Genomic DNA, 26,470 nt, shown 5'->3' on the forward strand with positions numbered 1-26,470 from the left:
TGGCCAGGGTCAGTTGGCCAGTTGGCAACATATACAGTTGCAATCGGAAATATTCAATCCCCAAAAGATTGTAATGATTTACCAATGAAAGTTTTTTCAAAGAGCTAGATTTAGTAGCTTTGGATGACTTCTTTATCAGTTGAGTGAAACATAAAATCAATAAAGAAAATGTATGATGTAGTATTCATGTGTAACAGTATATTTTGTTAATATAACAGTGCCACAATTACTCAACCCCTATGTAATATTGCTGTTTTTAAAACCATCTGCTAGTTTTTATGGCCTAAAGTGGAGCTAAAATATTTTTAGCTGGCATCATGGATTCCCAGAAATACCAGACCATTTTAAAGAGGAATGTGATGCCTTCTGTTGGGAAATTGAACCTTGGTGATCATTGAACTCTCTAGCAAGACAATGATCCCAAGCACACCTCCAAGTCTACCAAAGTTCGGTTGAGAAATAGATCCTAGAATAATTTAAATCTGATTGAAAATCTTTGGTGGGATTTAAAGAAGTCAGATGCATCATGGAAGCCATCAAATATAAATGAGCAAGAGGCTTTTGCACATAAAAAATGGGGGTCATTTCACTGCACTGTAGTGTTCACCTCATAATATTTGGTGGCAGATGTTACCATGAAATGTTTTTGTTTTCTGTCATTTTAATTTTATTGTTTTGTTCAAATGCCTTTTCTTTTGAAATGCTGTTGAAATGTGCTTACTTTTATTTATTTGTTGTGTTTGGAAAATGTTTGGAGAGTTTTTAGGATGAAAATAATATCTGATTAGCCATGCATTTCAGGTGCTATTTATCTGATATGCATTCTTCTATTCATACTCTGTGCACTTTTACTTCACAGTCTGGCATCACTGTGCCTGTTTTTAAAAATAGCAGTCAATGAAACAAAACCGATGCAGTGCTTTAGCAATGATGATCTTTATTGATGCATTCACCACATTACATGAAGTTTCAAAAGGAAATAATGGTAACTTTAAACAATGTGAAAGATGTTGCTCAGTTGTCATAAATACAGGGGAGTTTATCATCCCTCTAGAATGTTACAGTGTCCAGTCTTCTCCTACGGAGAAGGATAGTAGCTTTGTTTTTTCTTGCGTTGCATCTTACTGGTGGAGGGAAAGTGGAAGCTCAACCTCCAGCCTTCCTTCGCTTACTTTCAGGTAAGCGTTATCCACACCCTGGGGCAGGATAGCAGAGACACGGGTGAGGATCATATCCACCACAGACCTGACGAACTCCACAGCATACTTGATTGTGCTTTCAACCTCCTGCACATTCAGCAGGGAATCCACATGCTCTGTGATGGTCTTCACCACAGTAAGAAGGTTGTGGTAGAGGGTGTTGATGTACAGGGAGACGGTGTCTAGGATGTCAGAGTGCAAGCTGTCGACAAAGCCCTGGGCCTTCTCAACGACATCATGGAGGGCCTCGCCCAGCTTCTCTAGGATCTTGTCAAGGCTCTCCAGATTCTTCACCAACTCCACCACCTTGTTCACGACAGCCTTCACCTGGTCCAGAATCTGGCCCCCAGTCAGAACCTCGCCAGAGGGCATGGTCACCTGGATGGAGCTGATGGTGTCAACAATTGGTGTGAGGTAGGCAAACAGGTTTTCACTGATCACCTGCAGAAGCTGCTCAAACACTGTGCCAACATTGGTTGTGATCTTGTGCACGATTTCGGGCAGAGTAGCCTTCTCCATCCCTGGCAGCTCAATCTGGGTTTCCCTCAGGAACTTGATGGCTGCATCAAGCAGGACCTGAACGGTCTTCTGGTACTGAACAACAACATCCCTGAAGAGGATGGACAGCTGGCTCATCTCGGGAGCGTGGCTCTTGGCAGTGTTGTAGGCCTCACTGACTGTGTTCACAAGTGTGTTCTTCAAGCTCTCAAGAGCACCGGCGATGCCGTACTTGTCTGCAAAGCTAACTAGGGTGGAGGTGATGGCAGGAACTCTCTCCTCCAGAGCAACCATGATGTCCTTGGGGGCATCCAGGTTGTAGGAAGCCTGCAGGCGCAACTTGTCTCCATCCTTGGCAGCAGCTCTGATGGTCAGAATCTCCACATCGGTCTCAGGGGAGGACTGTGGGCAACAAAGAAAATGGCAGTCAGAAGCATGATTTTGTTCGAAAATATGTTTTTCGCACACAGCAGCTATAGCATAAAGAGCACCGGGAAAATGTTATCAAAAATGATACTCACAGCATAGCGACTGTACAGTCTAGCATAAAACTGGGATGGGACCCTGCCCTGGAGCTGGAGTCCGAGGAAACCAGTGGATGGAGTAGAGATGGAAGCACTGGCACCATCCTTGCGAGCAGCATAGCGGAAGTTCACATCAGTGAAGGTTGGGCTGCTGATGTCCACATTCAGGGAGTGGCGGAAAGCACTGGAAATTGAGTACATCAAATACAATTAAGTTCAATGCTGAAATTGAACAAATTCTTCTTACCATATACAGCTCTGTGCTTTGGATTGTTTTCATATTTACCCATCATCAGACATGGCTGCAGTAAGAGTATTCTGAACATCAACAGTCAGCTCAGCATGGGTAAGGACAGCCTTGCCAGTCAAGCTCAGAGCAGCGCTCTCCACAGCAGATGCAATGGAGCCTTTATTGGAATTCAAAGAAATAGGTGCATTACAAACATGGGTCTCACAAAATGGCTGTTTATAATTTACATATTATTTTTAGGAACATGGCCATAGGAAACAGACAAAAGATTTAGATACTCACTATCCAGATCATAGACCAGGAACTCGACAGGGGATGTTGCAGAGAGCTTGAAGGTTCCCTTGATATCAGGGATTTCACCCTCCACTTCAGCTGCAGCAGTGGTGGTGTACACAGGGGTGACAATCTTGGCATTGCAGGCGACCTTCTGTTTCTGGGCAGTCAGCTCAATAACAGTCTTATCAAAGATGCTGAGTTCACCCAAGCTGCTTGGCTGAGCGAAGTCAATTTCCACGTCAGCAGTCAGAGAGCTCAGTGGAGACAGGTCAACAGTAGCCTGAGCAGAGTGCTTTCCCTTGGTGTTCAGGGCAGCTACATTGATTTCGTTGTTGGAGGCGATTTTCACTGTGGAATAGAAACGGCTCAGGCTTCCTTCAAGAGCAATGTCTTCATCAAGATCAAAGTCCACCTTCAAGTCTCCATGGCTGATATGTGCATTGCCGTTGCTCTTCAAAGTTGAGCGAAGGCCATTCTCATTCAGGTAGATGTTAGCTGTGTTATCCAGGGCTCCCTTTACAAGACCTGTGTCCAGGATGGTTCCATCAATGTGTCCCTTTGTTGAGGATTCCAGGGAAATGAAGTAGAGACCAGCCTCAAGCTTCAGGCTGTTCTCAGCATCTCCAGAACCAACAGCCTTGATGACTGGAATGTCCAAGGTGTACTTGATGTTGAGAGTGGAGGCTGCTTTGGGATGTTCCTTTGTGTCTGCTGTCAGCTGGTGGTTGGCCTCAGCAGTGAGGATAGCCAGGTTCACCTTTGCAACAGTTGCAGCAGAAAGAGAGGCTTCCAGCTCTTCAGTGTTCAGGTTCAGAGTGCTGTCATGGGTTGCCTCAACATGGGCATTCTCCAGAGAAAGGGCTGTGGCCAGTTTCACACCTCTCTTGGTGGTAAGGCTGCTGGTACCATCAATCTTGGCCTTCAGACCATCAAAGACAGATGCAGAGACGGCACCAATGCGGATAACCAAGTCATCCTCAGCAGACACCTCAGCATTGACATTCAGGTTGACGATGGAGGACTTGAAAGAGGCTTCAGAGACCAGACTGCCAACAGCAAAACTGCTTTTCTTGTACACAATCTTTGCATCCACATCAACTGTCTGCTCAGTGGAGGTCAGCAGGTGCTTCAGGCCAGTGTGCTCATACAGATTGATGTCATTGATGGCTGGGGTCTTGAAATCAATGATTGGCACAGCAAGCTCAGGAATGCTAATAGGCACAGTCAGGAATTCGAGATTTGCTTCACTATCGACAGCAGCATAGATGCCGGTTTCGGCCTGGTTGTTTTCAGCTGTGAAGTTGTAGCTGATCTTGTACTGATTCAGCTTGACAAGGGCCATGGTGTTGATGTGCTGCAGATCCTGATTCAGGTTGACAGAGTAGTCATTCTGGAGATCAAGCTTTGCTGAAAGTGTGTCAGCCAGGCTGACCTTGGCATTACCCTTGTTCTGGAAATCGAGCACAACTTCATAGGCTTTAACCAAAGCATGGATGGAGTTGGACAGGGTTCCACTAAGAGCACCAGCAAGCTCTGTGTCGTGATTGGCCTTGATTTCGACTTTCATGTCACCCAGGTGAGCCTTCCCAGAGGCGGTCAGCAGGCTGTTCTTGATGATTGGAGACTCCGCTTCGACACGGGCATCAAAGGTGAGGTAACTGAGGACAACAGCATCAGCATTTAACACCTGCTTCATCTTGAGAGTGGCACTGTTGATGTCACCAGTGTATGTCAACTTGGCAGTGTTGAAGTCCATGGTGTAGTGAAGGTCACTCTTGAGTGTTCCCTCATCAGAGTAGTCTGGGAGAGCAAACTTGGCAGTTCCCTCATGTCCAACGGTAAGAGTGAGGGTCTGACCTTCCAGATGAGCAGCTGCCTTCTGAGCCAGAGCGGTTTCGCTGGTGAAGGAGATCAGAGCGATGTTGATCTGCTGGTTGTAGGTGGTATCAAGAGACACAGACAGACCATCAATGAGTACATTGTTGACCAGCTCAGCTGTGAGGAGAGAAGTGGTTGCCTTCACAGTGGTCTTGGCAGAGGCCTGGGATGGGACGGTCACTGTTGCCTCATGGTCCACAGCAAGAATAGAAGATGTGAACTTCAGGTTTTCTGCAACAACGACATTGGTCATCTCAGGGAACTTCACACTAGCACTGGAGTCCAGGTTGTAGTCCAGTCCTTCAAAAACAGAAGATGATCCTTGGGCGGTCAGGGAGGCTGTGTACTGGGGAGTCGTCTCGCTCTCTGGAGCATTTTGGAGTTCAGCAGCAGATCGGAGGGTGTAGATGGGAGTGTTCACTTTGATTTCACCATACAGCTTTCCAAAAGCTGGCACTATCAGCTCAGTGGGAATGTGAGGGAGCTTGATCTCAGGGATCTGCAGAGGGATGTCAAGGAGATGCTCAGTACTGACCTTGGGGATGGCCGGGAGAGAGATCTCTGGAAGGGTAATCTCTGGCAGTGAAATAGCAGACAGCTCAGGCAGATAATTCATGGTGAGCTCTCCAAAGAAGGCATCCACATTCACAAAGGTGATTTCAAAGTTGACAATGAAGTCAATGAGCTGCATAACCTTCTGCTTGACATCATCATAAGTAATGGTCATGGCTGGCACAGTATGGAAGCCCAGAATGGTGAACTCGGGCAGGTCAATCTGTGTTGGAAGGCTGTCCTGAAGGTGGGCCAGGCTGATCTTGAAGGAAGGCAGAACCAGGTTGGTGAGTGGGACAGTGAATGATGGGAATTCAAACTCAGCTGTCTTCAGTCCAGTCACAACTCCCTCAATGACCTGCTTAAGTTGGCCAACAATTGCTTGATCAGCAACAAATTTCTGGACTGCATCAATAACTCCACTGAAGGTTTCAATGACAATGTCCATAACCTTGGTGTACAGGTTGCTGACGACTTCCAGGTAATGCTGGATTTCACCTCTGAGGTCAACCTCTGGAAGTTTGGCCACCAGTGCTCTGATGTCATTCAGAGCCACACTGTCAATGATGTCTTTCAGAGTTTTGATTAAATCAGCTACCTTGATGCCCCTCAGTTCTTCCAAGAGGCCACTCAGTGTGGACAGAGCATAGTTGACAAATTCTCTGGTTGCCTCAACCTTCTGTGGAATCTCAAGAGAAGCAATGAGTGTATTCAGCTCACCAGTGTAAGCAGCAATTTTCTCATTGACATCATCTACAAAGGCATTGTAGTCAAATGCTTTAACTCTATGCACAAAAGCATCAATATATTCGTTCAAATGCTCAGTAGCCTGCTTGATCTCTGTGGCCTTCAGGTAGTTGATAGCATCTTCCAGTGCGACAGGGATGTGAATGGTCTTCAGAGTGTTAACAACGACCTGTACAGTCTCATCAATTTTGAATTTCTGGATGAGCTCAACAACCTTCTCCAGGATTGCTTCAAATCTTTTGTCAAGTTCGTATTTAACAAGTACAGCTCTCACATTGCCATATACTGCATTCAGCTTGCCAATGATGTCCAATTCTGTGACCAGAGATTTGACTGTGTCTACAATCTTGTTCAGTTGCTCTGTTGGAATGTGTGCTACCAGCTGACTGGTCAGACCTTCGATGTCAACGGAGGAAATCAAGTTCTTCAGATCCTCAACAAACTGAGCCAAGCTGAAGCTTGAAATCATTTGTTTCAGTTCACCCACTCTTTCCTCAAGCTTGGCTTTGATGGCATACTGGGCATCCAGGTCATGCAAGAGAGCAATGCTGCTGTCCTTCAGTTTCATGAGATCAATCTGCTTAATCAGATCTTCAACAAGTTCAATGACTGCAACAAACATAGCATTGATGTCATATTCTTCATTTAGTGCGTTGAGTTCCTCAGTCAGTCTCTTGACAACAGTCTCAGACAGAGTTCCACTTGCAATCAGCTCTTTGATCATTTTAACGGTTTCATTGACACCAGCAGCCAGATCAGTCAGGAGCTTCTCGAGAGCAGACTTCAGGTTCATCAGGGAGGCCTCCAAGTCTTCAACAGTGATGGCATACTCTCGGGTAAGGGATAGCAGGTTCTCTTTGAGGGTGATTGCTCTTCCTTCCATATTCAGTGTCTTCACAAAGTCGCTGATGTAGTCGGGGATACTCTCCAACTTGTTAACAAGGTCCTCCCTGATGATAATAGCTTGCAAGGCCTCTGCAGTACTCACAATGGTGATTTTCACACTTTCAAGGAGAGCGGGCATACTCTCAATGAGAGGCAGGTGGATGGTGTGGCTGGAAGTGCTCTTGTCATACTTCAGGAACCCAGAGACAGCAAACTCTTGGTTCTCGCTGTCAGCTGTGTTGAGCAGACTGGTCAGGATAGTTCCTGCCACTTCCAGTCCAAGCCCCTCAGGTGTGTTGTAAACATTGACCTCCTCGTTGATGGCATGGTTGTTGAATTTGGACTTCAGTGTCACATGAGCCTTCTGGTGAGAGGGAGTCAGGAGAGTTTCAATCTTGTTGTCAAGCCCAGTCTCAATGGAAACACCATTGTCAAGGTTTTGGGAGGTTGAGACTCTGCATTCATGAGAGTGTGCAAATGCCAGTGGCTCTGCCTTCATGAGGAACTTGGTGTAGACTTGAGCACTGTGCTTCCCATACAGGGTCAGGTCACCATCAGCATTGGCAATAGCATCAATGTTGAAGCTGAAGGGAACAGCTGTTGCACGGGTGGTGGTGTCAAAGCGGAGAAGCTGGGAGTTGAAGCGGGCATCATTGTTGATTCTAACAGTAAGTCCAGCAACCTCAACCTCAGTGTTCTGGCTGAGGTGAGAGCCCAGAAGTTTACCAGCTGTGCTGCACTTGGCATTGGCCATCAGGTCAGCGTACTTGATTTCAAAAGTGTGCTTGAGCTCCTCTTCTCCATAGGCTGCCTTCAGGCTTCCAGTCAGATCAGCCTTGTAGGGCTCTACCTTAAGCTCAGCGTGATTCACCAAGTTGGCATGCAGGACCTTCAGGTCATTGTTGATGTTCAAAGATGCAGTGTAGTCATGCACATCAAGGACAATGGAATGGGTGTAGGAGGTTCCCTCGCTAACAACTGCTTCAGCATTGTTGTTGAAAGCAATAGAAGAGAGTGTTCCAGTCAGAGACATGGCATGAGCAATCTTCATGTCAGCAAATTCACCTTTGGTGTCAGTGTTGAAGGCACCCTTAGATGCATCCAGGGAACCGCTGAATGTGTTCTCCAGCTTCAGAGGGCTCTGCAGGGATGTGGCTCCATTGGTTGCCAGACCATCCTTGTTCAGTGTCAAGGATGCTTTGTGAGTTGCAGTGTTCTCTGCAAGCTTGACATCAGCATCACTGTTCACAGCCAGTCCATTGACATCCAGGGTAGCAGACACAAGGGAATGGATGCGGTCTTCTGCATGGTCAGCACTTGTTTCCACCTTGATGTTAACAGCTCCAGCACCAGCAGAGGCTTCAGCCACATTTTGAATCTTCAGGCCGAGGGCTTCTGCTTTGGTATCGGACTTCACAGCCAGTGTGGAATCCTTGAAGGTGACCTCAGCAAGATGCACCAGGGTATCATCAAGTGCTGCAGTGTTGGATGTGGCAGTCAGCTCACCATTAGCAAAGGCAGCAGCAAATGTGTTCTGGGCTTTGACAAGGGTGGAATCAATCGTAACAGAAGAGTCAATCTTGGCCTCTGGCTTGAATGGGAAAACTTCGACCGTCTGGGAGATGGTGGTAGCACCATAAACTGGGCCAGCCTTAAGGGATGCCTCTAGTTTTCCATTTCCAAAGATCCCCTCTGTGTTCACATTACCATCACCCTCATACTCCAGAGACACAAGTACACCAAGAGGACTAGTTGCCTCAATCTTGCTGTTGGACTTCAAGTTGAAGTTGTCAGCAATAGTTGCAACCTCCACAACACTAATGCTGGCATCAATGAGCTTGTGGTTCACATGTGTCTTCAATTCAGCCTTCAGGGAATCACCAGGTGTACCAGCAAGCAATGCAGATGCTATTTAAAATAAATGTATAAAGCAACATTATTTAAAATGTAGAAAGGAATGTTATTCACAATATCACTTCAGAATGGCATGTCAGTGTTAACAAAAATGTAAATAGATTCATACTGACGATATACAAATTTGAACTTGGTATTAAATCTGCTGCGTGTAAGAGTTGAAAAAGTATACATTCATGATTAATAAAGTCTTTATTTACCTTCAGTCTTGAAACAGAGGAGATCTACAGGGCAGCTACCAGTGAGCTCCACTTTAGCAGAATAACTGGGGTGGTCAACTGGATCTCTACCAGCAGAGACGTCAGCCTCCAGGTTGTAGAAGTTGCTGTGCACCTTGGCGGAGACTTCAGCCTTTCCGAAGACAGGCACAGACACAGACACCTGCTCTGGAACAAACACCTCAGGGAGGGGAATGTCAATGGAGGCTACCTCCAGGCCCAGCTGGGGCACTGTCAGGTGAGGAGTGGTGAGGGCAGCAGGGAAGTTCAGGTCTCCAGAGGATTTCCCTCCAAGAGGCAGAGGAATGGCGATGGTGTAGGAATGCGTGCCGAAGTGGTATTTGGCATCAGCCTCACTGTAAATTAAACATTAAACATCAATAAACATGTTTTAGTTATATTACATAACATATTTATCAGTTCTATATCCCATCAATTCAAAATGTGTATCTTAATTATCTTGAATCTTAACTTGTATCTTAAACTTGTAATTAACTTAATATTCATACCTTACAGCTACCTTTAGATTTAGATCAAAAGTGAATGTAAGATGAGAAACTGATAGGTAGCTCATCATTCACTTAGATGTAACTTCATCTGAGATTACTTACGCATTCAGGTACAGTCTCTCGGGCAGAGAAAGCTCAGGAAGAGAAGGAAGCCTCACGTTCTGCACATAAGGAATCTCAGCCTCCAGCTTCTCCAGGTAGGCATTGGTAGTCTGACCAAAGAAAATTGGGTCATTTCAGTCAAATTAGCTATTGTGTTACCAAACTCAGTCTCTGACTTCTTCATATTTGTATTGTGTTGTGTTGTATTGTATTGTGACATTGATTTAGCCATGATTCTTTTCATACCTCAACAGATTTAGCGAGGACATCACGGACGTTCATGCCAGTCTGACCAATCTGGCTGTCAAGAAGACCGTTGACAGAAGCCTTGACGGCATCAACATTGGGGATGATGTTCTGGATCTCAGAGCTCACATCTGACTTAATCTCAGCTTCCAGTTTTTCAGCATCTGCAGCATCAGGTTAAACATAGCACGTGATATGTTAATGTTATGTTATGATGTATCAAAAATAGTCTGGAAAAAGCAGGAGAGAAACCGGATGTTCATGAAAGCCACTCACCGTATTTCAGAGTGATCTTCTGGACAGAGGAAGTCTCTGGCAGCTTAACATCAGTTTCAAGTTCCAGGGTCAGACCCTCAGCACGGTGAATGTGTGCAGAGACTTTGGCATCAGCCTTCAGTGCAGGCACAAGGAGCTGAAGGTCCAGAGTGGCATCCTTCATTGCCTCAATTCTTTTAGAAAAAGACATAATGATTATGACCGGTAATAGCATGATCTTATAAAACAATGTTCACATATTTTACATCTTCAGCTAAGATATCATTTTACATACTTGGCCAGGGCAACCAGAGAGGCCTGAGGAATGTTCTTGTTGACGAGGTCAATCTGGACAGAGTGTGTGGCCTTGCCCTTGGTGTCGGGGTTGACAGAGCCGAGCCTGAGCCCAACCTCCAAGTCATAATCAGGGATCTGGAGATCAGCTTCAACGTTGTACTTCTGCCTGTTGAACTTCACAGTTGCTGTGGCCTCAGAAGCTGCTTCTCCTGTGGTAGTAGGAGACAGAACAGTTCAGGCACAGAGGAAATTGGCATATATATGCCAATACTCTCATTCAACCAGTAACTGATCTGTTATTTGATAACTGTTCAGTAATATACTACACATATATTTTAGTTCAATGTATCTGTCAGTTGAATGTGTATTTACCTTCAGCCTTCAGAGTCAAAGTCACTTTGTCGGTCTTGTCCTCATAGGAATGGTCAATGTTGGCAGTGTATTCTGAGACCTCACCAGTAGGATGCAGCTCGATGGCAAGCCTGAAGAAAAAAGCAAATGGATGTTCAGTATTTCCACAGCATCTCTGACAGAGATAACTGGCATACAAACTACTTTTAACTACTTTAAACTGCTATTTGTCCTTGATTTGCTTACTTGCTGTCCCCAGTGAAGGGGAAGTAAGGAGACTCATCAGTCTGCATAGCATCAGAGTACTGCAGAGCTGTGCAGTACTTCATGCCAGCAAAAACAGGTGTGCATTCTGTCACATCAACTCTCTCTCCTGTGGCTGGGATGGTCTTGGTCTCAGCACCATGCACAGATATCAGGGAGTTGCTGATGTAAGGGAGGAAACGTATAAAGATTAACTGTGTGTATAGATTCCCTTCTTTAATATTTTTGTCGCAGTTCCTCAAAGGCATGATGCAAAGATTCAAACATACGTGAAGCTGACGAGCTTGGTAGGGCTCTGAGGGGCAGGGATGGTCAACTTGATGTTGTTGTGGGACACAGACACCTTGGCTTTCAGGCCACTCTCGTGGTAAATGTTGGTGTGCATCTCCAGACCAGACTGAACAAAGTCAGGGAAGTGGGCTCCAACCTCAGTCACAAACTCGATACCAGCAGATGGCATGAATGCCACTTCACTCTGTGGATGAAGGGAAAAGGAATGGGGAATTTTAAGTCTGTTGTTGTAACATTTAACTCAACTATGTCACAATGTGGGGTGATCATTCTTACCATATCAGGAGCAATGTTCACTCCTCCCTTGACTCCAGGGGTGAAGGTACCAGACAGGGCAACCCTCAGAGGAACACCAGCGCCGGTTGGCAGGTAGAACTCATTGTCCATGAAGATGTAGTGGGCAAACAGCTCATTGTCAGCGCTGGTCAGCAGTCCCTTGATGAACTATAAAGCATTCATACAAATAAATGAGCAACCAAAGATTCTTGGTTGATCGTTGTTGATCTTTCCAATTTTCTATTTGACAAAAAGGATATGTGATGTGTAAAGTTTTTTTTATTTTTTTGGCACTGGACTCACATCAGTAGGGAACATTTTCAGGAGGTTGTCAATCATTAGTGCAGCAGAGTAGGCCATCTCCTCCATGTCTTTGGTCTTCAGGTAGCCAAGTTCCATTCCAAGCATTTTCAGGTAGACCATGGCCTCAGGGGCATCCTGAGCCTTCAGGTCTCTGAACAGTTTGTTGACGTTACGGCCAAGCTCTCTTAGAAGGTTCTGGGAAGACTAAAGAGAGACAGAGAACCAAGGTGATTTTCACTTTCAAGGTAGACCAGTCTATTTATGATTAAAACAATGAGATCTAATTGTTAAGTACCTGTCTCTTCTTCCTGTCGTTCCTCAGGGAAGGAAGCATCTTCTTCAGAGTCTGACTGAAATGGCCAGGCATCCTGTCAGCAGCAAAGTAGATGGTCTTCATCACAGTGTCGGGGAAGAACCCATTGGCACCAAACAGGGCCTCAACAGTTGGCTCAAGTCCCTTGCCCTCCATGCCAATCTGAAAGCACAATACATGATTAGTTGGAGCGAACAATCAATAAATACTCTGTGACTACACAGTTTCAGACTAAAAAAGTACTTTTTCAGTCATACCTCAAACATGTCCACATCATAGCCAAAGGCATTCAGGGTCATATCCAGCATGACTTCCTTAGGCAGGTAGCTAGCGCCCTCAAAGATCATGTTTCCCTCCAGGGATCCGACCTTGTAGTTGCGGGAGAACTTGGTTGGGTCCATGACAGTTCCAACCTCATTGCCCTGCAGGGCATCAAGGATCTTCTGTCTCAGCCTGTGCAAGCAAAACAGATGGTTAGCTCCTCTAATCAATGCCTCCTCCATCAATGTCTGCTTCTGATGTGAATACAATTCATGTTAACCAGAACAAAATAGGTTATGGTCCAACATACTCTTGGGTCTCGGGTGCAGTGGAGCTCAGGATGTTGGTGACATGAGAGATCACAAAGCTCTTGGCCTGTTGGTTCTCCTCAATTGGCAGGGCAGCAGCTAGCTGAGACAGTTCAGAGGGCTGAGGGTCCTTCATCAGCACCAGGTAGGCAGCAACACGTTTCTGCAGTGGGGCAGCACCGTCCAGAAGGACCTGCATGAGCACCTGTCTGCCCTGTAAAGCGCATATCAGATGTAGCTCAGTTAGCATGGTTCCAAACGCAAGATTTTCACTGAGTAGTAAAACACAAGAAGCCTCTGGGTTACCTCCTCTGGCAGAGTGGTCTGTCTGTAGGCCTGGATGGCAGCAAGCTGAACCTCGGGAGTAGCAGCAGGCTCGTTCACACACTGGATCACAGCAGATTTCAGGGCAGGGCTAGCAGCCCCCATAGCAGCAGCCATGTTACCAATAACCTGAGAGACAAAGTGACCAAGAATCACAACACTTACCAAAACTATCAACAGCATGTAAAGTAAAGAATGATGCATGCTAACGTCCTAACACTGGCTACATATTACTGCAACACACCTTCAGGGACATGAAAATGTGCTCCTGGTCACCAGTGCAGTCTCCAATCTGCTCCAGGGCAAAGTTGGCAACAGCCTCAATCTCAGGAGTGACCTTACCCTCAGCCTTGTACAGTCTGTGGATGGACAGAGCGGTTATTCAACATTTCTCAATCTTTAAATCACAATTAATCCTGTTAGGGGAACCTTGGACATTGTCTTACCTCTTGACGGCATTACTGGCACCATAGAAAATGGGCTTGCTCTGCTTGAACTTGGCCATCTCCAGCATGTCGTGGACGAGCTGGCGAGAAGGGTTGGGTAGCAGACCCATGGCGTAGACGGTGGCATCAATCTCCATAGAAGAGCTGTCGAAGGTCCTGAGGATCTGCATGATGGCGCTGCTGCACTCGGGGGTGCCGCACTGGAACAGAGCCTGGTAGGTCAGGGAGCGAGAGATTTCCAGGGCCTCGGGCACGCCAGCAGCCAGGGTCTCTGCAGACATCTTGCGGATCATGCTCACGATCTTGCGGGCCAGGTGGGCTCTCTTGTGTCCATTCTCGGTCTTGGAAAGGCCAGCCAGTTCAGTTAGGAGAGCGAGAGCAGCATCTTTGTCCTGGATTGGGCTCTTGTCCACACTGGCGTGTGGGTGCAGGGTCTGCTCATTGGCCAGAACTACAAATCACACAGACAGATTTATAAATCACAAATTCTGTCTAGTGTTTTGTAAATTCGTAATCTCTAGAAGAAGGTTAAAATGACAGATTTAAGGGGTGTATTTGTTAATAAAATCTTACTGGGGTCAAAGACTCTCTCGTCGTACTCAGAGACTGCCAGAAGGGTGGCCTTCTGTTTGCTGACGTTGGTAACTCCATTTTTACCCCTGTGGAAATGAAAACAGTTAAATCACAGACTAAAACACGAAAGCTGTCTTGAAATGATTGACTCATCTGTTCACTAGCTGACTCTCGGACGTACTTGTGGGAGAAAGGCACCAGGATGTGGTTCTCAATGCATTCACCAGCGACTGGGTGGTGCTCTGCATTGTCAAACTGGTAGTTGCAGGTCTGGGTGCTCCTGATCAGCTGGGCAAGAGGGTAGTGCTATAAGGAAAAAAGAGGAGGCTCTTGTAAGACCTTGTATTATTATATTCATGCACTTTATATATTTATTATATTCATGTGATTATTTATTTTACCTTAACACACATGTAAACACTCGTTCACAGATGTTTTACAGTTTCAGTGTGGAAAGATAGACAGCGCTCTATACATTTCAATATAACATGCTTTTGTTAATAGTAAAGACTGTGGTATGTTGTACAAATGTAAGCATGGTACCCAGTAACACTGTGTTTTGTTCCCTATGGAAATGTATTTTGTTTATTTGTTTGTCTAAAAAGTTGTCATAGTGACTTACCATGCCAGTGATGAGGGCCAGGGGGCTGGTGTGGTCGCTGACTGGCTTGAATTGGTCACAGCTGGACAGGTCTCTTGTGAGGGTCACGTCTGTGGCAATGTCCTCTCTGGCATTCACAGTGTAGCCAGTCTTGCACAATCCATAGATGGTGGGCTGAAGGATGAACAATAAGAGGATTTTACCCTTACAGTACAGTCAATTTATGGTTCTTTTATTTGAAGTTCATTATAGTCCGTTTTAAATTCTGAAGTTACAAATGAGCTTAAAAATCTACCACAACTGTTATTGTGGTTATGTATTTCTAGAAATCACATTAACAGTATAAGTCTTTAAGAGTTAATCACTGTTATGAGTAAGCTTGTTTTATCTCCATACCATTCTCTTGTTCTTCTCCTCTTCCAGAACAGGCACAGCAAAGCCAGAGATCATTCCCCTCTTAATGTTGAGGATGTTGACAGGCTCGTCGTCCTCAGGGAACAGCTTGATGTTGTCCCCTTCAACAGTGACCTTGAGAGAGTTCCTGGGTAGAAAATGTTAGCAGCCATGTTAATTATTTGCTTTTTATTGCACACAGTGTCTTTATGTGCTCATATTGGTCAGCCTGCATCAGGCTAAAGGATGAGTTTTAATTTGCACTGATGGTTTCTTTAACAAATTAAGGGTAAACACATTTTTGAAGCAGAAGAGATGTACTTGTAAAAATTGAGGAGAAATTCTTACTTCTCCATGGCAGCCTTGAAGGCATCAGCAGTGGCTGCTGGGGCAAAGACTGGGTGGCCAGCTTCATCAAATTCAGTGACCTCACTGAGCGTGCACTCAGTGGTACGAACGATGTAGTGGCAGGGGCCAGGAACCTCAATCTCAACCTGTAAGCCATAGAGGCAAGAGCTACTGATTTGTCTCCCTTTACTTTTGTGAAGGCATGTATCTATAGGCAAGGTAATGCAAAGCAAGTTCATTTCAAAGGAAATTCAAATCAAGATATATATATATCAAACTACAAATAGTGAGTCATACCTTGCAGCTTCCTTTGGGGCCGTTGACAGCTCCGTTGAGGAAGTTGAGGGATTCGGCTTCATACAGATATTCATACTTGTGGAAGGGCTTGTACCTCTCGGCCACTAGGGGGAAAAGAGAGCACTCAGATGCTGTGTGTGGCAGTCCTATGTGCTCGGACGATCAAGTGGTTGGCTAGCACTAGAAATATGAACTTTCTTTTGGTTGCCATTCATTTTTTAATTAGCCCTCAATAGCAATTTAACAGTAATAAGTTGTAGATGTATTTTCACTAGAATGAACAGGACTTTAAGAAACTTACTCGGGCATGGTGCATCGTCAGCATCTTAAAGATGAGAAAACAAAACAAAATAATGTATTACACTTTTTTTATTATTTGTTCAATGACAAACTGGACAAAATGGACATTTAATAAAGATAAGATAATAAGATAATAAAACTAAATAATACAGATTGTAGACCCCTGACAAGAAGAAAGGGAGACGACAGGGACATGCGTCCTGGAAAACCTGAATTCTATGCACATAAATGAAGAAAACTAGCATTCCTTTTCTAGCAGCCATATTTGAAAAACTATATTTGTGATATGTGATTTCTCTGAAAATCCCTCATAGATTTACTAAACAGAAGTTTTTTTGTTAAATTTGTTGTAAATTTATGACATATTGAAATGCATGGTAAAAAATAGTCTCAAGTTTAAAATGCTTTTTAAAACATATGAAAACATAATTTTAAAAGAAATATTTTAAGGATCCTAGAATCCAACAGACTCCCAAATCTCCCCTTTAAATTTACTTAAAAATTATGTTTTCATTTTGCCTCAAACGTTAACCAAAAACCATGGAACACATGCAGAAGTGTGTCCTGCCTAGGCAGAATACCTGAGTCCGGTGCTAGAGTGTACAGATGAGGTACTTACGGGCCAACGCGACAGCGCTGAGGATCAGCATGAGGCAGAGCTTAGTGTCCCCCATTATGGGTTCGAGGTAGCTCTTTCCTTTGGGTAGGCGAGTACTCAGTCGAGACTGATTCACCTCCTCCAGAACTGCTCTTTTATACCCCCAGGACAGCCGGTGGTGGGGGGGGGGGGGGGGGGCTGGAACTGCAGAAATAACTGCTTTTGCTCCAAAGTCCATATGATCTGCTCATGTGGCAGGACAAAGGCAACTTGGTAAATTTCATAAGGGTTCAGAGTTTTCCCTCCCACTGATAACCAGATAGCAGAAACTGTACTCTTAGGTGGATTTAGTGGTTTTCACTCTTAGCCCACTGGAGATTACAGAGACATTCTGTTCTAGAAGGTTTTTGTAAAGAAGAACAGTCTCAATTAAGTCTCACTCACTCAGTTGGATTTCTCACTTCCTCTCACTTACCTCATGAAGGGTAATTCATCTGTCCCAGGGAAGTGTATGCACATACCTGAAAACTGGGGAAAAACATGAAAACAAACTCAAACCCCAGAAATACACGATAAAGGCCTGCTTTCATCCTGTGACATTACCGTAGATTGCTGTGGCTACAAACAAGATGATGACTGCTATAGAATCCGATTTCAAAACCAGTTATTTCACCTTTCCGTGCTCCGCAAGCTTCGGGTACCAGGAGCCACACCGCAGCAGGCGGTGTCTCTACCACCAATGCACCCGGTGCTCAGTGTACCCAGTCTACGCCCAGTCCACGCCAGGGATGCCATGAGGCTGGACGAGACCAAAGCCAGGGTCACATCCATTTTTGGTGACATCTTAAAGCTTGACTCCCCTAAGAAGGTGAGCTTTGTCGTCCACTGCAGCATGTTTTTTCACAGCGTAATGTTAGTTTGACGTGTGACTATGAGTTTGTTAGATACATGTATATAAAGACGTTACTATTAATGAGACAGAGACCAGCAATCAGAATTTCAGCGCTTTATCTTTTGCAAAAGAGCTAGAGTGTCACAACCAAATATCATGAACAAACTCCAAAGATGAGTACAAGAAACATGTTTCATGAGCAGACAAAAATTTTCCCAGGATGTTGGTATGTCTGTTTCATATCGCTACAGAAGTTACAGAAGTGTTCTCAAAACATGTCCTTGAAAGAAGAACAGTATGTATGACTATCAGTACAAACAGGTGGTATGCCTCAGCAAAACAGTGTGCCTCAGCAAAACAGGATAAGCATTCAGATTAGAATAGAATAACAATGTCGTCATTACATTTCTCTATCAATCCTCCCTTTTATTATATTTTAATCCCTAGGACAGGTCTTCTGTGTGGATTTTCCCCGCCCAGTTCATTCATTAAAAGAGGTGGAATCAAAGAGATGCAAAGACACTTCATCATCATAAGCAGGTGCAGTTGGCTGAGCATAGTCTTCTTCCTCCGCAGGGAGTGCAGAATACATGATGTCTCGTTTCTCCACAGCATATTCTATTGCTCTGAGAACGAGAGCTCGAAAACAAGGTATCAAACAGTAACCAAACAACACTAAAATTGTAAGCATATAGCTATTATTACACTGGTAATGGTGTCTTTCCATTGACCAGCCACCGTCCCATCAGGTCAGAGAACGGATCAGAGTAGCCAGAGGTGATGGAGCCATAAGGAGCTGTATTCTTGGGGATAAACGTGCAACAGGCATCTCCAAACATTTTGCAAACACCCCCTTTCTCAGCTAATAACATGTCTAAAGCCATTCTATTTTGCCATGCCATTAAACTTGTCTTATCTAACTGCTCGTGTACCCCTTGTATTGCATATCGAGTGTAATTGACAAATCTCTGTTGGTTATAATAGATATAGTAGTTTATCCAGTCAACATTTTTGTTAATAGTAGGCCATACAAAAATAGATTCCCACCCAGCCGTTATCTGATTTCTTGCTTTAAATTCATCTGGGACTCCCCTGGGTACCCCAATTGCACATAGATATTTATGATCAGCCGAGTAATATTCATCCTGATTATCGCATGCTCCTGTAGAGCAAAAGTCAATAAGGAAAGTGCGGTCCTCCCCTTTGAACAGACTCACTGTTATATCTAGCTTTCCTGCCACCACCAGTATGCATACAGACAAGAGTCACAGCCACCACAAGACCTAGATCCGAGTCTAACCTCCCCTATGGGGGCGAAGAGTCGTGGGTTTCATCACCAGGGTTGAGACGAGATGGAGCCTATTGTCCACCTCCCCTTTGAAGCTGGCCTTTTACTCTTCACCACCCGTTGGGAGTTCAGCCTCGGCACCTCTTATCAGCTTACAGTGGCTCTGGTGTATCCAAGTCGCTCGTTCAGCTATTTTTAGGGCAGAAGGAGTAGTTAGCAAAACTTGATAAGGCCCTTCCCACATGGGTTGGTGCCAGTGTTTCTTCTTCAAACTTTTCACAAGGACCTAATCTCCAATTTTAACTAGATTCGGTCTCGGTTCTCTCAATACAACTTCGCTATTTTGTGTCTTGTTCCACTTCACTGTCTGTCTGGCCATGTACTTGACTATGTCATTTTCAGTGTAATTTACACCAACATTTTCAGCAATATTGAAAAATGGTTCTAACACATGGTTTACCATGTATGATTTCAAATAGAGTAAGTCTCCCTTGACCCTTAGTAATATGCATTGACAATTTTACAGTCTACCCAAACAGTCTACCCAATTTCTTCCTGTTTCTGCCATAGCTTTTCTTAGTTTTCCTTTGATCGTTCCGTTCGTTCTTTCCACCAGCCCTGCTGACTGTGGGTGATAGGCACAGTGTACTTTGTGTGTTATTCCTAGTATTTTGCACATTTCTTTTATCACTTGGTTTACAAAGTAAGTTCCATTATCGCTATACATTAGTCTAGGAATGCCAAATGTCGGTGTAATCCAATGTGTCATTGTCTTTTGCATCACGCATCACATCACATTACCACAGTTTTTGCATCAGCTTTTGCTGTTGAAAAGATTTCAACCCATTTAGAGAAACAGTCAATTATTACCAAGTAGTATTTATTTTGTTGACACACTGATAGTTCAGTAAAGTCCATTGCTTTTATTTCAAACGGATAAATTGGGCTTTCTAATTTTCCAGGTTTTGGTTTAAGATTGCCTTGCGCATTATGTTTAGCACACACAATACATTGTTCACAATTTTTTTTTTTGTAGTTAGAAAACCCAAATGTGGTAAATGTTCTTTGTACTAAGTCTACCATTCCTCCCTTTGAGACATGGGTAACACCATGGCTCACTCTCGCTACCATATGAAACCAGGCTCTTGGAAGGACAGGTAGCCCCGTATCATTGTCTTGCCAGAGTTCTGTGTCGTCTTGTGAACAGTTATGCTTTTTCCATTTCTGCTTTTTTGCATGCCCGTTACCGCTATTATTTCTGCTGCTTGTGCAGACTTTTATATGTAAAAGCAAACCAAAATTGACTGTCTTTATGCACAGGTATTCTGAAGAATGCATTGGCTATGTCTATTACGGTAAACACTTTTCTTTGCGGTTCTAATTCATTCAGCAAGGTATATGGGTCTGGCACAAGCGGTGCTCGAGGCACCACGGCATTATTTACAGCTTGTAGGTCTAGGACCATTTTCCACCAAGTAGATGGTGGAGCCTTTTTAACAGGAAAAATAGGAGTATTACACGGAGTCAGGACATGGCACAATTACTTTTTTCTCTCTTAATAATTACATTTTTGGCTCTATTCCTACCTCGGCTTCAGGCTTGATAGGATATTGTGGTTTATACGGTCTGTAGTTGCTTTTTGGAATAATCTTAACTGGTTCAACACCCACCATTAATCCCACATCCGCGGGTCCCTGCGACCACAACCCTGGGGTATGTCAAACAGCGCTTCCTCTTGTTCAGTGAGTGAGAAGTTGCACAAAAAACATGTTTCATGAGCAGACAAAGGACTTATTTTCCCAGGATGTTGGTATGTCTGTTTCATATCGCTACAGAAGTTACAGAAGTGTTCTCAAAACATGTCTGTATGTATGACTATCAGTACAAACAGGTGGTATGCCTCAGCAAAACAGTATGAAGGCACACCTTTTGAGCATTTTATTGACCACTGAAGCATTAGCTTGAAGTAAAGCTTGATGTCTGAACCGCTTAACAAAAATGTTGTTCAGAGTTTTACGTGTTAGAGTTTCTTGCTCTCATGCCATCACAGTAAATAACTAATACTGGAGGTTTGCTAATTCAGAGTATTTACTTTAGCTTAGAACTGTCCAGGTGATCGAATCCCTCTTTTAAAATTCAAACATATCTCAGTCATTTTGAGCTAAATATTATCAAGTTGCCAAACTCTGAAACAAATATAACAGGATTAAGATGTTATACTTTGGGCCTGTTTTTTATATCTCTATCTACTGGTCAAATCATTTAGGACATTAAAACAGTTTTGCTTCGTATATTTTCTTTCTTTATATACCTTCCTACATGTGTTTCCTATGGTGTTAAGGTGATTGTTTGGTTACAGATATCTGCAAGTGAGAGAACAGACTGTTATTTACATTGTCCATGCATGTGTATCTACAGTAGGTGTGATTGATTTATTTTTGATCAAAGCACAAGAATGGCATGTAGGTGTTTTCGATCAGTCACGGTCCTCTCAGATGTGTGTGTCCTTAGTCCTTATTTGTTAAGAAGAAACACTACATATACATTTCAACATTAAGAACTGGAACCATACCCCAAAAATCCTTGATTTCTTTATTTGAAATACACAATTTTCAGATTTGATCCAGGCAAATTCAATTTAAAACACACACACACTGCATTTGGTGACACACAAGGTTTTGGCCCTGGACCTAACAATTAATATAATAATGCTAACTGTCAATCATTCCCACTCTGCTCTCTTGCTGACTTAATTTGGCCTCTTTTCGTCCAGTTCTGCATAGACGCAGCAATCTGGCAGAGCTGAAAGGTTAAGAAGGGCGCAGTGCATACTCAGATAGGTAGGGTGGGACTCAGCAGAATTAGCCGATTACTGAACACAGAACTTTGCACAGATACTTCACTAATTTGAACATCATGTCACAAATCTCTATTATCAAGTTCCCTAAGAGTTGCAATCTTTGTTCATTTACGATGACAGCTTTTTTATGGTCATGACACCATGTCTAGGACTGTGATTCTCTTGTAACCAGCTTCACCACGTACATTTCACAGCATATGTTTGAAATAATGAACAGTTATCTGTGACAAAAAAAGAACAACAGTGTCAGTCAATCAATCAATCAGTCCATCAATCAATTAATGAACCAGTAGCTGTATAACAGGGTTTGTACTTATCAGTGCATTTCAAAGAGCTTTCCACAATCTGACAGAGGAGACATGTGTCGCAAAAAAAATCCATAAAAACAAGAAAGAAAAAAAAAAGGCATCAAAAAACCCTAATAGCAATACAAGCAACAATTGAATCAACACGGTCAGATAAACCAAGGAGGTTAAAGCACTCCACCAACACAGGTGAAAGGCACGAACAATCCTGAGGGTAAAGGCACTTTAATTTTTATTTTTCAACTCAGAACAATTAAGGCATAAGTACAAGGAACAGACAAATATGTCTCAAAGCTATAGCTATAAACTGGAATCAGACCAGCCAAAATCACTTCCTATGTCTGCAGTGTTTGCAGACATTATAATGTCAAATGACAGTTCTCCATCAAGTGTAAGCACATACACGCACATATGCAAGTGAATGCCTAATCATTTATAAGTAATTAACCATTTATAATTAATTACTGAGCTTTATCAAACTATGCGATTACTATTATGTTATCTCAGTGTCATTTACGGCATACATTTGAGCTTTAAAATACGACAGGAGATGATGATAAAAAAAATGAACAAAATGCATATTTATTAATTTAACAGTGTCTTTTGTCAAAAGTGACACAGTGTACAGTTATCTGTATGTTATCTGTCTACGTGCTAAAGGTGCTTCCTAGGAATCAAAACCTAAGATTGCCAGGGTCCCGCTCAGCAGTGGAGCTGACACACACTTCTGCACATTCAGCGTGTACTCATGGTATCACGGAAGGTGGATGTGTACTTTTCCCCATGTGTTTGTTCATATGTGTGTGTGTGTGGGGGGGGGGTGGGGGGTGGCCTCTGTGTGTCTGTCGTGTGTTGTTGAGACCACATTGCTCTTTGCAAATGAATCATGTCTGCGCTGACCTGAATTGATTGAAACAACAGCACTACTTTGTTCTTCCCCTTTCAGAGCTTAAAGGAAAATCCTACTTTCTTCTCTTACACTCGCTAACATGACAAAGCTATTGCTTGTATGCCATATGCTATATCTTACAATTGTATACAGTACTATTATAAAGAAACAAAGAACTTTGGTGTTTCTAGTACCTGACTTGGTCTCTGTCGGGCTCAAAGGACTTGGGTCCTGTTAGTCTTGATTCCTCGTCTGTCCTTGTCCTGAACACCTGAAGCCTAAAGCTTGACATGAAGCTGAGACTGTAAAGGATTTGGCCCTCAGTCAGTGCAAGATCAGGGTCATGTATGTTCCAGTCAACTGCTGCTGAGAGAGTTGTTACCAGTACCAAATGCATGCTTTGAAATGTGTAGCACAGTCCCCCATCATATCCATAGGGGATTCTAAGCTTTAACCAAAGAGAGCCTGGTTATTTTATGCATTGACCGGGAAGACGCAGATGTCTAGACCATGGACTGATTACGAATTTTAGAGGGTTACCCGAAGCGTTAATTGTATTTGTGTGTTTCTTCTATCTGCGGTATAGAGGGTAGAAAAAAATCCCAACAAAAGTAAGAAAAAGGTACATGTTTTCAGGTTATGCTTTTGTCAGGGTATCAAAAGATACACTCCACTTTGGTTTTAAGTCATCAGGTTCTCCATGCCCGTGGTGACATAGGTTGCTTCGGTGTTCTGATGTACATGACGGTTGTGCAACCCTAACTCAAACACTGGCCTGATGTTTGTCATGTCTGGAAGCGAGATAGTTGCCTGTGACTGCTGTGTCAGACGCATGCAGGGGGAGAGGTCTAGGCTGGTGATGTGTCAGGTACAACAGGCTCGGGGGGGTGAAGAGTTTGCCCTAATCTATTTCCCCCAGATAGATACACGCGTTAGGGGCAGTCTGCTCCTAGCGCTAGGAAACACTGAGTGCTGAACGTCTTGCAAATACACCTAACATATTTACACCTTCACATATTCTCTGAAAACTTAATCTGTGGTGTGTGGGGGGGATAGGCTCCTTTATCTGAAGGAAATAGGGTCTCTTAACAGGCTGTCTCCTTTACCTGTTGGTGGACTTCCAATTGTAGATATCAGCCTTTTAAGTATCCCTGAATCCATGTGGAAACCTTCCCGTATGTAGCCTTAATGGATACGGCATAGTATGCAAACCTTCTAGTATGTAGCTTTAATGGATACTGCATTGTATGCAAACCTTCCAGTATGTAGCCTTAATGGATACTGCATAGTATGCAAGCCTTCAAGGGAATTGCGCAACACTCCTAAGCAAAATTTCAATGTCGTCATTATGTTTGCTTTGTGTAGCACTCGCGTGTCATTCAGTCCTTTTGTAGAGAACCGCTGACTAGCCTCTGAGTCTAAACCGGACCTGGCCCAGATCTCGTCTGAGTCTAAACTGGATATGGCTGACCACTACATCATGTGCATTTCTGCACAAGTGTGCCGATGTCTGCATGACTGGTTTAACCACACCTTGTGTCACAAAAGCGCTCTTCGAATTCCTTTGTTGTTGACAAATCATTTGATTTTCTTTGACGTTTTTCCGTGGAGAATATCCACAGAGATTCTCAAAGACGACATGTGAAGCTGAATTGTCAGAAAACTAAAAATCCTTATTATAAAAAAATACTTATATATTTAATATCTTTTCAAATATCATCATTGTTACGCCCCCCTGGACCCCCACTGATCTTGCAGTGGCAGTGCACAAGTCTTTGTGAGGTGCACAAGTCTTTGGGTGGTGCACGAGTCTTTGGGTGGTGCATGAGTCTTTGGGTGGTGCACAAGTCTTTGGGTGGTGCACGAGTCTTTGGGTGGTGCACGAGTCTTTGGGTGGTGCACGAGTCTTTGGGTGGTGCACAAGTCTTTGGGTGGTGCATGGGCTTCATTGTCTTAAAGGCATGCCTGCGGAGGCTTGCACTGTCAACACGCTTGAGGCTGGAGCTCACCATGCTTGCCTTTGTGTTTGCTTTGATATTCATCCCTAGATTGTATGCTACAATTGTTTTTATTTATTGAAATAAAACCCTTATTTTGTCCTCCTCCACAGCATGTTGCGGCTCACAAGCCGAGTCATGATATAAAGGAAGCCTTGCCCGGGATCTTTGGAGAGTTTTTTTTGGAACTTTGTGGGCACTAGTGGCCACATCAGATGTTGGTGTGTGTGTGTGTGTCTGTGTGCGCTCTCTCTCTCTCTCTCTCGCTCGATCTCTCTCCCTCACTTTGAATGAGGGTAATAAAAGTCACTTGACTGATTGCTGGTTACGACTGGTCAACTTTCTGCTCTTTACTTTTCGGACCACTCATCAATGATGGATGATGCCAAACTAATTGTGTATTAATGGCCATTTTCAAAGGCAAACTCAATGTAGAAAGATAGGGCTGGCAGTAGAAGCGCTGAAGGAGAAACGGCGGCGGTGTGAATAAACACACGCAACCCAGACGCAACTGGGCACTGGGCTTAGAGCAAGCCTGTGATTATCTGAACCCGGCCTCTGGTCCTGCAGTGGGCCACACTGAACCGCTGTTGGGGGCCAGGGGTCAGCAGAGAGGGGGGGTGGTGTGGGTACCCTCTGTCATCAAGCAGGTGGCCATCAAACTCTCCTTTAATAATATAGTGGATGTATTTTGAGGGTGTTGAACAAGGAAGACAAGGGAATGATGGCCCTATTTGTACAAAGCTTTACTTACCATGTGAGTGTGTGTGTGTGTGTGTGTGTGTGTGTGTGTGTGTGTGTGTGTGTGTGTGCGCGCTCAAATCTATTGCATTCATGAGTCCTGCGCAGAGCCAGGCCATTAGTTACAGTATATTGACATGTATAGTCTTTGTTATTGTGAGACAGTGGTCAGTGTACCTGCACATTAATGCAATGGAAAGACTTTCTATTCACACAGTCTTCTTGATGAACTGACATTTCTCACAAATTCAGCCCTTAAGAACATGGGCATTCTTTTTAACTTTTTCTTAACTGCTTTCAGGAATGAGGTCCAATGATCTTATATAGTCATCAGGGGAGTCTGTACATTAGGGCTAGTCCCACCACCAGATGTCGCTGTGGAGCAGTACATCAGTAATTCAGCGAAGATGTTGCCCCCACAGCTAAGTAGGGGATAGGGATAGGGTTAGACTGGACGGACAGGATCCCGACGGGAAGGGATTTATTTTCCGATATACTTTTCAACAGACTTTACATTATCCCACATACGGTTACTTGCCAAAACGACAAATTATATTTCTCCAAATATCTCTTTTTTAGTGATGTCGTTGGCGTTTCTCGGCTTACGCTGAGAAAAAAAAAAGTTCTTCACGCAAATAGGACTTTGAAGTTTTAGGTGTGTAGCAATGTATTACTTGCTGACTTCAATTAACAATTAATTTTGAGTTACTTGAGTTACTTTTATTAACAATTATAAAAAAACAACCTGACACACTACTGAAAAGACGATATAACAACCAAACAAAGATTTTTAACATTTATAAACATATTTTTAAACATATTTACAGTAGTGCTGTCAAACGATAAAAATATTAATCGCGATTAATCGCATTTTTGTCATAGTTAACTAAAAATGTATCGC

At 43.7% G+C, this 26,470-nt stretch overlaps 1 protein-coding gene across 1 annotated transcript; it reads right to left on the reverse strand.

The window, feature by feature from the left end:
* Positions 1-912: 912 nt before the first annotated feature.
* On the reverse strand, positions 913-16,673 carry apobb.1 (apolipoprotein Bb, tandem duplicate 1). The gene is made up of 27 exons (XM_042709993.1): positions 16,619-16,673; positions 15,700-15,803; positions 15,403-15,548; positions 15,058-15,202; positions 14,683-14,835; positions 14,242-14,366; positions 14,061-14,146; positions 13,488-13,938; positions 13,286-13,400; positions 13,024-13,170; positions 12,720-12,931; positions 12,406-12,601; positions 12,131-12,310; positions 11,836-12,039; positions 11,533-11,700; positions 11,235-11,440; positions 10,948-11,127; positions 10,723-10,832; positions 10,349-10,559; positions 10,075-10,247; positions 9,799-9,962; positions 9,553-9,662; positions 8,924-9,297; positions 2,754-8,717; positions 2,508-2,628; positions 2,219-2,405; positions 913-2,099 (listed from the first exon to the last, which is right to left on the reverse strand). Exons 1-27 carry the CDS (start codon positions 16,671-16,673, stop codon positions 1,122-1,124), a joined length of 11,265 nt encoding a protein of 3,754 aa, XP_042565927.1. The 3' UTR covers positions 913-1,121.
* Positions 16,674-26,470: the final 9,797 nt, after the last annotated feature.

This window comes from Clupea harengus, chromosome 15 (assembly GCF_900700415.2).
Source record: "Clupea harengus chromosome 15, Ch_v2.0.2, whole genome shotgun sequence".
Taxonomy (NCBI): Eukaryota; Metazoa; Chordata; class Actinopteri; order Clupeiformes; family Clupeidae; genus Clupea; species Clupea harengus.